The following is a 16557-nucleotide window of genomic DNA, read 5'->3' on the forward strand; positions in this document are numbered from 1 at the left end:
AAAGCAAAGAAAAGTTAAGGGAAGGAAAAAGACGAAAGGGTTCTATAATTTTACTTTAGAAGATTGTGGTCCCCACCAAAATGTTAAAATAAAAAGTATTTGTGAGAGGACACGGATTCCCAGCAACGCAATTTTATATATATAGCAAACTAGATAAAACCCATGCGTTGCACCGGTCTATCTTATTTTTCGTCGATCACCTATGAATTACATATAAAAAAACAATCGTGGAAGTGTGGAACTTGAAGTGAAAAAAATAATAATTGTAAACCTTCCAAATAATTCGTATTGATTCAACTAAGAGAGAGAGAAATATAAAAAATAAAATAGATGTTCATATTGATTCAATTAAAAAATACGAGCCAAACTAAAGGTTTTAAACTGTATTCTAAAGAAAAATTACAAAGATAGTTAAAAATAACCATAGAGTAATTAGAAACATAAAAGCAATTACAAATAAGTAAATATTTATTTGAAGACAACATTTTTTTGTTGTTTGTAACTTTGTCATTCTTATCTATAATCAAAACCTTTTTTACTTTTGACTCTTGAAAAGACAGCACAACTCGTCATGATTAAATTTTGGATTCTTCAAGTACAAACCAACTTGGATCAAATTAAACCCTGTCCATGACTTCCGTTAGTAGTTACGGCAAAACACAGGAATTATCTTCTTTGAATCTATATCTGTCGAGTGAAATAAAGTTCATTTTAGGAATGAAAGTAATTTTCCCAAACATTATTATCATAAATTACTTCAACTTCTATAGCATGATCACCGATTTTCTTTACTTTAACTTTGGTGCGACTACATATTAGTTTCACAAGGAAAATATCATATGGCAAACCAGTTCAACTTTTCTGATCGCCACATAATATTAGTGCTTTTAATCCATTAAACCCTTACATGAGCTAAGGCTATCTCCAATGGGGTGCCCTTAGGTGCCTTTAGGTGCCGTTGGATATCCTTTGCCGTTGAAGCTTGTCCAAAACTAAGGATTTTTTGAAGGATGTCCTTACCTAAGGGCATGCCCTTACTTGCCCTTACCTAAGGGCATGCCCTTACTTGTCCTTACCTAATATATTTTTGTTTTTAGTGGAGGTAAAAGGATATGTATGGATATGTAAAGATGTTTGTATAGTTGGAGATAAAATTATAAAATTTGAAGGATTTGTAAGGATGTATAAGGATTTGTAAGGATTTATAAGGATTTGTAAGGATATGATGTGGCAGCTCAAAGACGCCTAAGGGCGTCCTTAGCATTGGAGATAGCCTAATACTCCATCCCTACACAAGTATTCAAAAATCCAAAATGATAGACCGGTTATAAAATACTAATATTTCCACAACATAAGCTGGTCAATATTGGCCATCTCTTCCAAACTCAAGTTTTGCTCATGTATATAGTATTGTTGATATTGTCATCTGCGTTACACTACAATGACTGTCTAATATAACAATATACTATAAAATTTCTAAAAATTACTACATTCAAGCTTTTTACCAAACAATATACTATACATCAACTCTCACAAGAAATCCACATGAAATCAACAACTTACTTGCTTAATTGCTGTAATGAATCAATCCAAAAAATCACTTTTTAATTTGTGCATCACTTTTCAGTCATGAAGTCAACAAAACTCACCACTTGAAGCCTTCAATTTAGTCTCGCAATGAATCTAACTGGAATAAATAACTGAAAGCATATAAATCAAATAACTGATTTATCACAAATGGAGAAAGAATATGGAGAAAGATACATCCTAAAAAATGTATCGTTGCATGGACTAATAGAAATCATAATCGAATTATGGTAATTGATATATTTTCATTGTTCGCTTAAATCTATTCAATCGTGTTATATGCCTCTCATTCGGATATGCAAACTCCTAGTCTCAAAATCGAACCTAAGAAAGACAAGTAGGTCAGGTGGGGTTGGATGATGGGTCAACATCGATTTGGGAAGAAACTGGTCAATCTTTAATATAAATGAATAGAAATTTATATGCGCTAATAATAACTATTGGATAAATCTGAAACCACTCAATTTGTTCCTTTTAACTATATATTCTAACATGACCTATTTGACCCGTTTTAGATAAAAACAATAGAAAACAACTCAATAACGACTATATGAAAACTGTGATAACTAACAACTACATCTAACCATTTAGGTACATATGTGTGAACAGGCAATTAAGATTGTAAGAAGAATAGTAATGAACTTTGTATAAAAAAGCACAATCATTCACAAAAACCACTTACATCAAGATTATATTTGAACTTCTAAATTAAATTAATAAACAAATCATATGTAGAAAAAAATTTAAGTAATTTAAATAAAATACAAATCATCTACATAAAATAAATCAAATTGAAGATAAAAAGAAAAACTTACATAGCCTTAGGATGTTGATTAACATTAGAGAGATCGAGAACATCAAATAACAATTTGAGCACCCTATCAATTCATTATGATTTAATGCCCATTATTAAATTGGTGATAAATCTAAAAGCATGGTTACGGATTTATGTCTAATATAATATGGTGGATATCTCAATTTGGGTATTTGACCGACTATTGATTTAGGAATGGAAGATATCTCAAAATTGACCAATAGATCATGGGATTACATGGAAGAAATACTTTATGTATTTTGAAATAAATAAGATAAACAAAAACATGGTTGGAAGAATTGGCTCTGCAATTGTTCCACTAACACAACGGCGTAGGTTCGAGTCTCGTCCCATACTAATTCATTTTTATTTAATTAAATATACAGTTATTACACAATTTAATGCTTACGTGTACACGTGGCCGCAATAGGCTCTTATATATAGAGATAGAGATTTGTAAATTTACCGTTGCTTTCCGGGCCCATTCATCCATGGACCCGGTTTGAGCGGATATTTTTATTCCAGCCCGTTGCATTAAGGCCCAATTTTCGCAACACCCTAAACATTAAATCAATTCTTCCAGTTAAATAAACATTTGCACCTGACCTGGTGCTTGAATTGAAAGAACAACCTCCCCCGCCAATTCAAACTCGGCCGTCGGCGTTATTATTTCATTAATAGAATGAGGAAGAATGTTGACGAATGCATTCGAACCCTAATTGAAAACGGCATCAAAACCAGACACCGTTCCATTTTCATTATCATTGGTGACAAGTCACGTGATCAGGCCAGTCCCCCATCTCTCTCAACACACATATATACTATATTACACATAGGGGTGAGTTATTTTAAGAACTCACAAATAAAAAAGAACGCGAGAACAAATCTGGACCATTCATTTTCTATCATTTTCTCTCTCTTCAATTAAATAATAAAATTCACCCAAATATTTCAAAATGTTTTATCTCACAAACCGTAAATCGTTAGACGAAACAAAAAGCATGGGTAGTCTTAAAATTTCGTCCTCTTTCATTAGAGATCCAATTCGATATACTTTTGATGACTTTTTAATTTTCGTTTTTTTTTTGTTGTACTTACACTAACTTACACATGTGTAGATTGAACTTACACATGTGTAGGTTGAACAAAAAATTATGATTCGGAACGGGCTTCGCCCTTAAGGATATTCATAAACCAAAGCTAGTGGGGGTGATAGGTCATAGGGTGATAGGTCATAGAGGGTGATTAGGTCATACGGGGTGACCGGTGATGGGTGATCTACCTAACGGGCTCCGCCCTTAGCTGCAATGGCTTCGCCATGGACCGACAGGCTCCGCCCTTGGCCACCATGGCTCCGCCATGGATTGACGGGCTCCGCCCTTAACCTTCATTGTTGTGTACATATGTTCATTTATTAATTTACATGTGAAAACAATGATCCTACACATGTGCAGGTACACGAGTACAAGAAGAAAAAAACGAAAATAAAAAAGTCATTATAAGTATATCGAATTGCATCTCTAATGAAAGAGGACGAAATTTTAAGACTACCCATGCTTTTTATTTCGTCTAATGATTTACGGTTTGTGAGATAAAACATTTTGAATGATTTGAGTGAATTTTATTATTTAATTGAAGAGAGAGAAAAAGAAAAAAAAATGATTGGTCCAAAATGGTTCTTGAGTTCTTTTTTATTTGTGGGTTGTTAGATAACCCTTCCTCATTACATATATACACGTATTTATATTTAGTTAACATTTATATATGTTATTGTGAACAGGTAGTGAACCTACACTACATGCTTAGCAAATCAGTGTCTAGACCTAATGTTTTGTGGTGCTACAAGGATAAGCTTGATTTTAGCAGGTTATTAGAATTATTCCTTAACCTTTTTTTTAAAAGAAAATAATTATTTGCTTTTATATGTAGTTACTAGTTGAGTTAAATTAGTAAAATTATATAAATTACTGCTTAGTTAGAGTTTGATAAGTTTAGTGTATAATACATACAAATATATATGTATATATATATGTTATGGATGATGAGTTGAATATATTACCAATCGCATCTCATATGAAGTCGGTCATACCAATTCCAAGGGAAGAGGTAAACTTCTGATCTTGTGAACATTATAGTTTGTTCTGATAGAAGACATAGAGGGATATTGGGGAATACGAAAGAGAATCGAGTGTCTTTGTTGGAATGTTGGTTAATATTGATATCTGTTGGCTCCCTTGAACTGTAGTTATAATATCTGAATTTTGCTTCATGTTGGCAATGAAAGGACTCGGAGGTTCTGGTATCTGACTCTGAAAACGGGCATTCATCCGATGATAACAAATCTGAAGACCAGACCCTTGATTTTGGGATTAAAAATGTAAGTGTGTGAAGAAAGAAGAGTGATAATACTTATTTGATTGTCTGAATTACCTCTTTACCCCCATTTGATATGTGAATGCATGAAGTTGTGCAACCAGTGAGCAAGATTTATTTTTTTTTGATTTGGGCATATTTTAGGATTGGTTTTATTCTTTTAGAGGGCTTTTATGTAAGTTTATCTGCTGCAGGATTTTCTTACTTCAGTTATCAAAATTCTTTACTGTTTGATTGCTTTGGTTCGTGATTTAAAGCATTGTACCAATAGGTTCGGTTTTAGTAGTTGCTTGGTAATTTTTCTTCTTGTAGTATTTTTCGGTTCAGAACTTGTTAGTTTGGGATCCCTATGTTATAAGTACAAGATATGTGATAATGCTTTGATTGTGACCGTTTGAAGTTGCATTCCGGCCCAAACAAGTACCCGTGGTTATATTAAAATGTATCGCCAGATAATACAAAACAACACTCAGATCTTAGGCAAAAGAAGTGAAAGTATCTATGTATAGAGAGAGAGCTAGAATGCCAGAGAATTAAGATTCTTTTTCGTATAAAAATCTGTATATATGCCATCATTTTTGGCCTAATCTTAGGGACCGCCTTTTTTGCATTTGTCAGATGAAATCTACCCAACGTTAAAGTCCATAGACTCGACGTTTACAAACTTAACGTGACTGAACCAAAAAACTAGAACAAGCACACAATTAACTGTTGAGGTTAAACTTTTAGTAACAAGAAAATAACATTAGTATACGGGAAAATGAAGGTTGAAACAATAATCGGTAGATTCTCACGCCTTATAGGTCATGTGCACGGATTCAGACAGCATGCACTGAGAACGAATGATTTGGAGCTGCAGATGAGTGCTGAAATACAGCATGAGATGTAGTTAAAATTGAAGATGAAACGAAAGATACAGTTTTGGTATAATGGAATGACGTTGAGTAAGTTACATCTTAATGTTTTTTAAGGTAATTATTATTTCTATTAGTTACTGTCAGGGCAGTAGATTAAGTTACATCTTGGTTTTTTTATGGTAATTATTACCATAGGACCTCCCCATTAGTCGTTGGCAACAAAAATGTCATTTGAATATATATCCACCCAAACAACCAATAGTATGTCAGTCAACTGTGATCAGCCATGATTTGTTTGGTTTACCCATTTTTTTCTCAATATTGTGGGGACTTCGTACTTCTTTAAAAGATTGATCTCTAGAGTTTATATATATATATATATATATATATATATATTATGTATATGTATATATTATATCATATTATCTCATCAAATACAAACATTCAATACTCTGATATAGAAAGAACCTGAATGTTTAAAAGTTATTAGATAACTTGATTTATTGCTAACTTTAAATGTATCGTTACTGTTAGGGCAGTAGATTAAGTTAAATTTTCTTAAGTTAATTTTTCGACGAACTGATTATGAGCCATTTTGCCAGAAGCTCATTCATGTTCATTCGCTTGACTAAACAAACCAACACGGACAACAATTTCGTTTAGTTAAATGAGCGAACATGGTTAGCTATTTAACCATTCATTAAGTTCATTAAAACATGACCAGATTCTTGTTCATGCTTTGTTTGGTTCGATTACAACTCTAATTACTATATATGGAACACATGTGGGCATCAATGGTCAACCCAAATGCCTGGTCCACGGATTATTAAATAGAGTATAAGAAAAGTTCAAATGAAAGAAACCTGGACATAATTATAATTATAGTTATACTATCTAAACTAGAAAGACTAAATCATTAATTATTGTAATAAACTTTAAGGATGATCTTGATGAAGGGAGCATCCATACTTTCATTATTATGTTTTCTGCTTTTTTCTAAAATCCAAGCTGCTGAACTCAACATCATTTCTGATCCAAAGTTCATGACAGATGGAGACACGTTGGTCTCAGAAAACGGAATTTTTGAGCTCGGATTTTTCCAGCCAGGTAGTTCAATGAACAGATATCTTGGAATTTGGTTCAAGAAAGTCTCTGTTAGAACGGTGATCTGGGTTGCAAACAGAGAACACCCGCTTCCTGGTGTATCACCACTTTTATTGAAGGTTGTTGATCCAGGAATTCTAGTACTTTTCAGCAACATGAGCATGATCTGGTCATCCAACACCACGATGACATCGCAGAATGCAACTGCAAAGCTTCAAGACTCTGGAAATCTAGTCTTGACGGATCAACAAGAAAGGACTATTTGGCAGAGTTTTGATTATCCAACTGATACGCTTCTATATGGAATGAAGATAGGGAAAGATTATTCGAGGGGAATAGAATGGTCTCTATCTTCTTGGAAGAATAATCAGGATCCAGCTCCAGGTGAATTCACTTGGAGTGCTGAGACACACGGTTATCCTGAAAAGAAACTTAGACAAGGTTCAGTGGTCAAATTTCGCGGAGGGGCATGGAGTAATCAACAGGTTAGAGAGTACAACAAAACCGATAAAAACGTTACATATTTATACAGTGTAGTGATTAATGAAAAGGAGGTGTCTTTTAGTTATTATAATACCGAAAATAGTCCTAACCCAGAAAGGGTCACCTTGACTTCTGCAGGGGAGCTACAATATCTAGAGTGGATAGAAGATAGTAAAAAATGGGAACTTGGCTTCCAATTACCAATAGATATATGTGATACATACAATATATGTAGTGCTTACGGAAGCTGTAACCTTAGTATGGTCCATCAGGCTTGTGATTGCTTGGATGAAAAAAGATTTGTGCCCAGGGACCAAAAGGCTTGGGAAAAGGCTGATTGGTCAGCTGGTTGTGTCAGGCGAACCCCGTTGGATTGCAAAAATGGATCAGAAGGGTTTATTAAGTACTCTAATGTGAAACTACCAGATACAGAACGCGCATGGTTCAATATGAGCATAACTAAGGAAGAGTGTAAAGAAAAATGTCAAAAAAACTGTAGTTGCATGGCTTATGCTAATCCTGAGATAGGATTCCAAGCAAATGCATGCCTACTTTGGTTTGATGACCTCATTGATATCAGATTGTCTCCCCAAAGTAGTGGTGGCCTAGATCTTTTCGTAAGAATGGCTTCATCTGAGTTAGGTAAAAGTATAGTCGATTGTTGTCGCATTGTTGTTACATGCTCTTATATTAACATATTTTCCATCTCAATATCATATAGTTGCTCAATCTATTTTCAAGAAAAAGGGAGGAACAAACATTAAGATCATCTTACTTATTATTTTTCCGGGGCTCCTTCTGATAAGCGTCATCTCTATTTGGATATGGTACGCACGGAGAAAAAGGAACCACGCAAGACCGACAAAGAGAGGTAAGAAATTGTGCTAGTTCATCATTCACTCGAGATAAAACTGACTCAAGGTGAATATATAACCAAGTCTCTTTGTTGAATCTCAAATGTATAGGGGGTGTATTTCATGACTCTAAAAGTAAGGAAGAAGACATTCAGCTACCATTGTTCAGCTTCTCTACAATAATGACTGCCACGGGGAGTTTTTCAACCAAGAATATACTTGGAGAGGGTGGATTTGGACCCGTTTATAAGGTACATACAAACATGAAAGAGAAGGAATTCATACTGTCTAGATAAGTGCCTTTAGAAAAGTAAAATTAAGTTCTGAAGTCTTCTGACACTAAAATGGGTAAATTTTTAGGGTGTTCTAGAAGAAGGGACAGAGATTGCAGTTAAACGTCTCTCCAGGACATCCAACCAAGGAGTTGATGAGTTCAAGAATGAAGTCGTTTGCATTTCAAAACTTCAGCACCGGAATCTTGTGAAGCTCCTCGGGTGTTGCATAAACGAAGACGAGAATTTGTTAATTTATGAGTACATGGCAAATAAAAGCTTAGACTCATTCATATTTGGTAAGAATCATACATACAAACTCACATTAAATGCTATGTTTCGATACACACATCATTAAACAAACATATTGAACAGATCAAAACAAAAGCATGCTCCTTGATTGGTCGAAGCGCCTGAACATTATTAAAGGAATTGCTAGGGGACTTCTCTACCTGCACCATGATTCACGCTTAAGAATCATCCATAGAGATTTGAAAGCCGGAAATGTTCTACTAGATCTCGATATGCACCCTAAGATATCTGACTTTGGCCTAGCTAGAAGTTTCAAAGGAAATGAGACGCAAGCAAACACAAAAAGAGTTGTTGGCACGCAGTAAGACAATATGAACAACCATTTCTTATTCTTATCTGCCCCTTGAATTTATAAACACCAATGCTGATAAACATTATGATGTGTGCAGCGGTTACATGTCACCTGAGTATGTACTGGATGGTCTTTTTTCAATAAAATCAGATGTATTTAGCTATGGTGTTTTGGTTCTGGAGATTGTGAGTGGGAAGAGAAACAGAGGATTCGTCCACCCTGAGCATAACAATAATCTTATCGGACATGTAAGTTCTCTAGTAAAGCTATTCCCTCGATATGCAAAAACTCATATATATTTATAACCATTAGTTTCTACGATATTCAGGTTTGGAGTGTCTATAAAGAAGGCAAGTCGATGGAACTCATTGATGCATGTTTAGAAAAATCATGCCATCCACATGAGGTTTTAAGATCTATCCAAGTAGGATTGTTGTGTGTTCAACAAAATGCAGAAGACCGGCCAACCATGCCATCTGTAGTTCAGATGTTGGACGGTGTCGGTGCATTGCCACAACCTAAGCAACCAGCGTTTTTCTTGGGAAAGGATTTACAAGTAGTCGATTCCTCTTCAAGCAACAATCCAGCAAATTCAATCAATGATGTAACTAATACACATTTAGATGGTCGATAGAAAGCTAATTGTGTCAAAAGGCATTGGAACGCATTTTATTCCTAGTAGACGGGATGAAATTCATTTGGGTCCTGTCTCACTTTGTTACTGTTGCTAAACAACATTCTATATATGCATATAAATCCCGTGTATCGTTTTCCGTGCCGTCACTGTTTTCGTCATGTATAGTCACTGTCGTTAAATTTGTTGCAACAATGGTCCCTTCAGCTAACCGCTATTAACTTTTTTTCAATATAGTCCCTGTCGTCAAATATTTTGCAATAATGGTCCTCATCAGCTAATGGTTGTTTATGTTCTATTAAGGTGTTTAGCGAAAGTTACAAAAGATATTCACATTTTAAACTTTAATATTTCTAACTTTTGCCACGAAAGTTTCATTCTCTTAACTTTTTACCACAAAACTTTCATGCTATTTTTGCTTTTCCTTTTCTAACTTTCGACACGCAAGTTTCATTTCCTTACTTTTCACCACATAATTTTTTAATTTTTGTCAACAAAGTTTCACATTTTTACTTTTTGTCACATAGTTAAAGTTTTTCCTTTTGACATGAAAGTTCTATTGTGTTTAGTTTTTCTAACTTTTGCCACGAAACATTTTCTTTATATTTTTAGCACATAAATTTACTAAAGCTTTCACTCATTTGCTTTTTGCCACTTCACTTTTATTTCTTTTACTTATCGCACAACATTTTTCTTTTATTTACTTTTGATACTTTTATTTTTTTCACTTTTTGCACGAAAGTTTTGTTTATGTTACTTTTATACTTTTTTAATTCTAAATTTTGACACGAAAGTTTCATCTTCTTTACTTTTTACCACATAACTTTTGGATTTCTAACTTTTGTCACCGAAGTTTCATTTTCTTAATGTTTTAGCACATAGCTTTAGGTTTTTCAAGTTCAACCACCAAAGTTTTGTTTTTTACTTTTTATAATATAATCTTGAGTTTTCGCCACATAACTTTCGTTTTAGCATGGTACCCGCGCAATGCAGCGGCAATGACGGCGATGGATGGTGATGATGGTGGCATTGTCAAATGGTGTAGGTAATTGATGTAGTGGTGTTTGATTTAAAAGGGGTTGTTGAAATATTTTATAATATAAAAGACTAACGGCGTAATTTAATATTAAGAATTTGTGGTTATTTAAATCATTAAGAGTAGTTTAGTCAATTCGCATGTCTTATTTTTGTAAATTTTCAACATGATGGTATAATTTTTATATAGTCGTATAGAAATATAGATGTAAAGTAGATACAAAATTTAACTTCTGTGAGACAATACATCAGATATTCAGATCCTCATGGCACAATTAAGATCAAACAATGGGTTGTCATCTCTTTTCTTTAAATGTGTGAAGTACTCGTACTAATGGGGTATAACATAAGTTGTCTTAATCAGATTAATATAACATAAGTTGTCTTAATCAGATTTCGTACTAATGAGCTCCCTCATAAATTACAACCTTAATTTAAAGAAAAAAAATATATGACACGTAATACTTAAGGGTGCCTAAGGGCCGTACCTTGGGCCGTTTTTTGGAAGCCCAAGCTAAAGTACCATGGCCGAAGATTCGAAGAACCTGCCCCATAGAAGAAAATAATTTGTAAGTGTGAGCAAAATCTTAAAGGTAATCAATAATCTAAGAAACTAAAAATTTACTCAAAACAATAATATTGGGGTACATTGGATTGAAATAATAATAAAGGATAAGAATAATGTTCAATAAAGATTAAAGTTAATGTTGGAAATAAAAGAGGTAGCTCGTACTCTATCAACTAATGATGAAATTTAATCGTTGAAGTAAAAATAGTCGTTCTAGATTATTTATAATGGTGTGTAAGACGGGTAAATAAGCAGCATAATTTGGATTAACGGTAAACATTCTGAGGCCTAAAATCCCATGCAAAGGCCTTTGGAGACAAATTCGATCCCATCTCATTCAAAACTCGGATGTTCTTTTCCATTTTATTAAGTAGAATTTGAATCAGCCTTTCTACTTAAGGTTTGTCTACATTTTAACATCCCCTATACACCGTCGAGATATTGGTGCCCAAAATCCATGAAAGACGGGAAACTAAGGGGATTCATCTTTTTACGGATATTTAAGTTCTATTTATAACTAAATTTTTTGATTTGGGGATACACTTGACACCCCTAATCCTCTTCATGATACACTTGACACCCCTAATTTTTTGATTTGGGGATAAACTTTAATATTCATGATATAGATCTTTTGATATCTTTTTACATTGAAATAATAAGCTAAATGCTAACTACAATTCTTTTGGGCTGTCATTACGTGTACAAGAATATTATACTTTTTTTTTTTTTTATCAAAAACTCATAATTTAAATTTGAAGTACAACTATTTATGCACGCTAACGACAATTATAAAACTATCATTAACAAAACCCAATTAATCTATAATATACGAGTAACTAAAAGAGAAGGTTGGGGATACACTTGACACCCTAATCCTCTTCCTTAGGCCTAATTCTCCCTTCTAATCTATAATATAACTAAAAGAGGGGGTTGGAGGTACAATTGGCACTCCTAATCCTCCTCCTTGAGCCTAAAACTCTATCCTCATTAATTTTCTATTTTTTTAATATTTATTATTAAATCTATAGGACGATCTTTATTAATAAATCTTCCAAAAGTTATATTTTCCAAAAACTAGATATTACTAGTTATGTCATGTAAATCTGTGATTGGTATTTGGATAAAGGGATGTTAAACAATTGTTATTTTCAATAAATGAATTTTTATACGCGATATAAGTGGTTTCATTTTATAATAATTGTGTTCTATATTTCCATGTTTAGATCCATGAATATTTAAAATATTTTAAAATGTCTATTGTCGATTAATTATATGGAAATATGATTAAAGTAAGACAATTGTGAGAGATCGGTGAAACTATTTAAGGGAATATTTTGAAGATGATGGATTTCGTACCAAACTCACATGATATTCAAAAGGAATATTGGACTTACCCCACATAACGAATTATCATTTTATGGATCGGCGTCATTAAATGAGATTCGTGAAATGGTTACTTTACTTATTCTTAGACTTGAGATACAAGTCAGTTATGCTTTGTAAGTGCACGTCTATGTCAATAGCAGTCTAGATTGTTTGGGCTTATTGGTAATATGTCTTTGTAATGTGAGTGTCATTAATGAACTTTGGATTATGCATAGAATACAAGATTAAGTTTAAGTATTGAATGTATAATAATCTGCTTAAGTGTTAAATACGACCTCGTATTTGCAGGGTCGAGGCTAATTACCATTTACGACCTGGTAATTGTGACGGGCTGGGTTTGGATTTGCGAGGCCGACTCTCTGGAAATCCATTCGGGTGTTTCCTATAAATACCAAACCCTAACAGTGATTAGGGTTGAACATTTGTTGAATTAGCAAGCTAATATAGTAGGTTAATAGGTCAAAGATTGTTTCGCTAACCCGAATAAGATCTGCGAGGCAACAGATGATCTAGGGGCTTCGTTGTGAATCACCAAGTTATAGAGAGGGATTCTGCACCTCTAAATAACTGGAGCAAACTATTAACGATCCGATTCAAGGGGACTTACAAGTGGTATCAGAGCCACTTGGTTTCATACCGAAAGGTTATAGTTTTTGGTGATAGACAACACTTGACTTAGGGTCGCTTAGACATGATTCTTTCACGAGTTTACGACCGGAAATCGTGTTTGTGGTATATCTTGGTGTTTGCAGCCGTGGAAAGTGTGTTTTTGCCTTTTAGGGTTTCGAATTCAAGAGAATTGAAAACTCAACATCGTTTACGACCTCGTGGGCTCGTATTACCTCATCCAACTCGTATTTCGACTTGGGTAGCTAATTACGACCTCGCCAGTTCAATTGCGACCTCGTATTTCGTTTGCGACCTCGTGAGTTCAATTACGACCTCACAGTTCAATTATGACCTCGAGTACTAATTGCGACCTCGTATTTCTTTGACCTCATGAACTTAACGACCTTGTTTATTTTAAACAGTTCGTGAACTTTGCTAGCTCGGAGAAAATGACGTCTCAATTACCTGCAAACTATCAAGCTTTGTTGAATCAAATGATTTTGATGGATCATGAGACCGGAAAGGCCAATTCACTACCAAAATTGATAAGCCTTGACAGATACTTCAATTGGAAGGGCAGATTCGAGTCGTACTGTAGATTGATGGATGTGAGGATGTGGATGTGCATTACAAATGGTTATACTCCTCCTACAGTGCCGGGTGAGACTCCAGGTTCATGCAGTGCTAAGCTAGCTTCATATGAAGAAATGGACGTTGATAAAAAGAAAGACTATGAATCTGAAAGCAAGGCATTAGGATCTCTTCTAATGGCTCTCCAAGGGGAAGTTTTGCATCTGTTTGAAAAGTATGATACATCTAAAGGCTTATGGGATGCACTCAAAGAGCATTGTGAAGGTGACGATGATCTCAAGAAGCATAGGAAAGACTTGTTGAAGAAGCAGTATTATGTTTTTACAAGCTTCAAAGATGAATCTTTTGATGAAACGCTGGTTCGTTATCATTTGCTGGTTGAGCTTGCTTACTTTAGGTACAATCCGGATCCAGAAGATGTTATTGAGAAGTTGTTGGAGGCACTTCCTATTAAGTGGGAAGGATTTATCACTTCTATCCAACAAAATCCCAACTTTAGTAAATGGACTCTGGAGCAGATTATTCGAAGTTGAGAAGCTAGGATATGAAAAGAAATTCGAAGGAAGCAGGCAGCAGTGATTTTGTTCAGCGTCCTGAACTCTATCATAGCAAGACAAGCATTCCTTCCTCAAGATCTTCAAGTGGAGGGATAACTGCCTTCTACAGTGGAGATGATGAGAAAATAAAAAGGACGATGGATTCTGACAACAACTTGGTGTATGTAAGCTCTCCGGAATCAGCGATTGTTGTTCATAATGGTAATCAGAATAGTAATTCTCCAAGCTCGGGTTTAACAGGTATGCCGATGAGCATAAGATCCGCAGAGGGACATCTAGGCATGCTCGCTTCTTTTGTGTCGGCTCATGAAAATATAATTGGAGGAAAACTGACAGATCCTGAACTAGTTATGGAGGATTACAAGCAAGTTGATCCATATGATCTGGAAGAGATGGACCTGAACTCGCAATTGGCTATGTTAACATTGAGAGTTCAGCGTTTCACTGATAGAACCGGAAGGAAGGTCATAGACGGTAAAGTAGGGTTTGATAAGACTAAGGTGAAGTGTTTCAACTGTGATGGCTTTGGACATTTTGCTCGTAAATGTCAGAGGCCAAGACGAGACAACAATTCAGCTATAGGTCGTCACAACTTCAATCAAGGTGGTTCTATTGCTGGTTAGAATTCAGTGCGTCAATATGCTAATATTGGGAACCGAAGCTCAGGAGAGGTTGACAACTCAAGAGCATTGGTGGTTCAAAATGATGGTATATATAATTGGGGTTCAACTAGTACCAATGATCAGAATCATGCATTCATGGCTGAAGTTCAAGACTTTGATGGAGGGATGAACGATCTTATTGATAATCCATTTGATTATACATTGTTTGCCAGCACGAATGATCTTGATAGTTTTCATCCGAAGGTAGAAGAGGAACCAGAACTGTCAGAACCAGTAAGAGCAAATGACAGTGAAGTCGAGACAGGCTTCATGGCACATTTGGAAGTTATTGAACAAAAGGAACCACTAAGGAAAACTATAGGGTTTTGGTTTGTCGATACTGGATGTTCAAGACACATGACAGGAGATAAGAAACTGTTAACAAAATTCACTCCTGTTAAAGGTTCTTATGTCAGTTTCGCTGGTCCCAAAGGTGGCAACATTTTTGGAATTGGGAAAGTCATCAATGGGAAGATTAAAATGGACAATGTAAATTTTGTTGACCAGCTGGAACATAACCTGATGAGTGTGTCTCAAATATGTGACAAAGGGAATCCAGTTCATTTTACAGAAAGGGAGGCTCTAATTTTGAAACCAGGTTATGTCATTCCAGATGAATTGATAACTGGAGCAAACTATTAACGATCCGATTCAAGGGGACTTACATGCTTGTGTGGATTGCATTTTTAGATATAGTTCCTAACTGTCCTGAACAAGGTAGTAATAAAGGGCTATTTTTAGAAATATTAAGAAATGACATGACCAGACACTTGTAGTCAATACAAGATTTGTTCCTTCAATTTGCAATTGAAGTATGATACCATTTGGTGCCCTCATTAATTAATTTAAGTTGTTTGTGTGGCCACACCCAAATGAACTCAAGAGGATGTCTTGACTAATTTGGTAATCTTGATTAATTGTAAAAATGAGAAACATAATCGTTAATTTATGAAATGACATTGATCCATACTCATAGTTAACAAGGGTATCTGAACAAAGGGATATTAAAGAATTTAATCATTTCAAATTGGCAAATTTAAGAAATTATTCTTAAATATTTCTGGGAGCATTGGCGTATTGCTAGACGCTAACCAATGTTATTACTTTTATAAATAGCATGCTCAAGTGGGAATTGTTGGAGTGTGATCATTATAATTATAAAACATATGTCCAGAAATAATTTAAGCCTACGGGGTCACACGAAATGACACGATAACTCTATATTATTAATTAGTATATTAAAGTAATATATTAATAAAATATATAATCACAAGTTAATTAATTATGTATTTAATTAATTAAAGGGGAGGTATTGGATTATAATAAGGAAAAGGAGTTGTTTCCTTATTCCATATGGGGGCCGAAAATTCCAAGGCTTCTAAGCCTTGGGATTACTTGTCCACCAAGTCTAAAACCCTTACACAATTGCCTATAAATAGAGGGCTAATTCCAAGGGTTTTACACACACAATTTACAAAGAAATTTCTCTCCTCTCTCCCTCTCTCTCTCTCGGCCGAAACCCCTTCTCCAAAGGGTTTTGGTTTTTCGATTTTTAGGCATAAGAAGA

The 16557-nt window shown here is 34.7% G+C and overlaps 1 protein-coding gene across 1 annotated transcript; it reads left to right on the forward strand.

Moving 5' to 3' along the window:
- Positions 1-5661: 5661 nt before the first annotated feature.
- On the forward strand, positions 5662-9731 carry LOC122591658 (G-type lectin S-receptor-like serine/threonine-protein kinase At4g27290). Its single transcript, XM_043763913.1, has 8 exons — positions 5662-5718; positions 6682-7860; positions 7940-8089; positions 8184-8323; positions 8433-8643; positions 8720-8957; positions 9046-9196; positions 9277-9731. The coding sequence occupies exons 1-8, from the start codon at positions 5676-5678 to the stop codon at positions 9580-9582; spliced, it is 2418 nt and encodes an 805-aa protein (XP_043619848.1). The 5' UTR covers positions 5662-5675; the 3' UTR covers positions 9583-9731.
- Positions 9732-16557: the final 6826 nt, after the last annotated feature.

Source organism: Erigeron canadensis, chromosome 3 (assembly GCF_010389155.1).
Source record: "Erigeron canadensis isolate Cc75 chromosome 3, C_canadensis_v1, whole genome shotgun sequence".
NCBI classification, from domain to species: Eukaryota; Viridiplantae; Streptophyta; class Magnoliopsida; order Asterales; family Asteraceae; genus Erigeron; species Erigeron canadensis.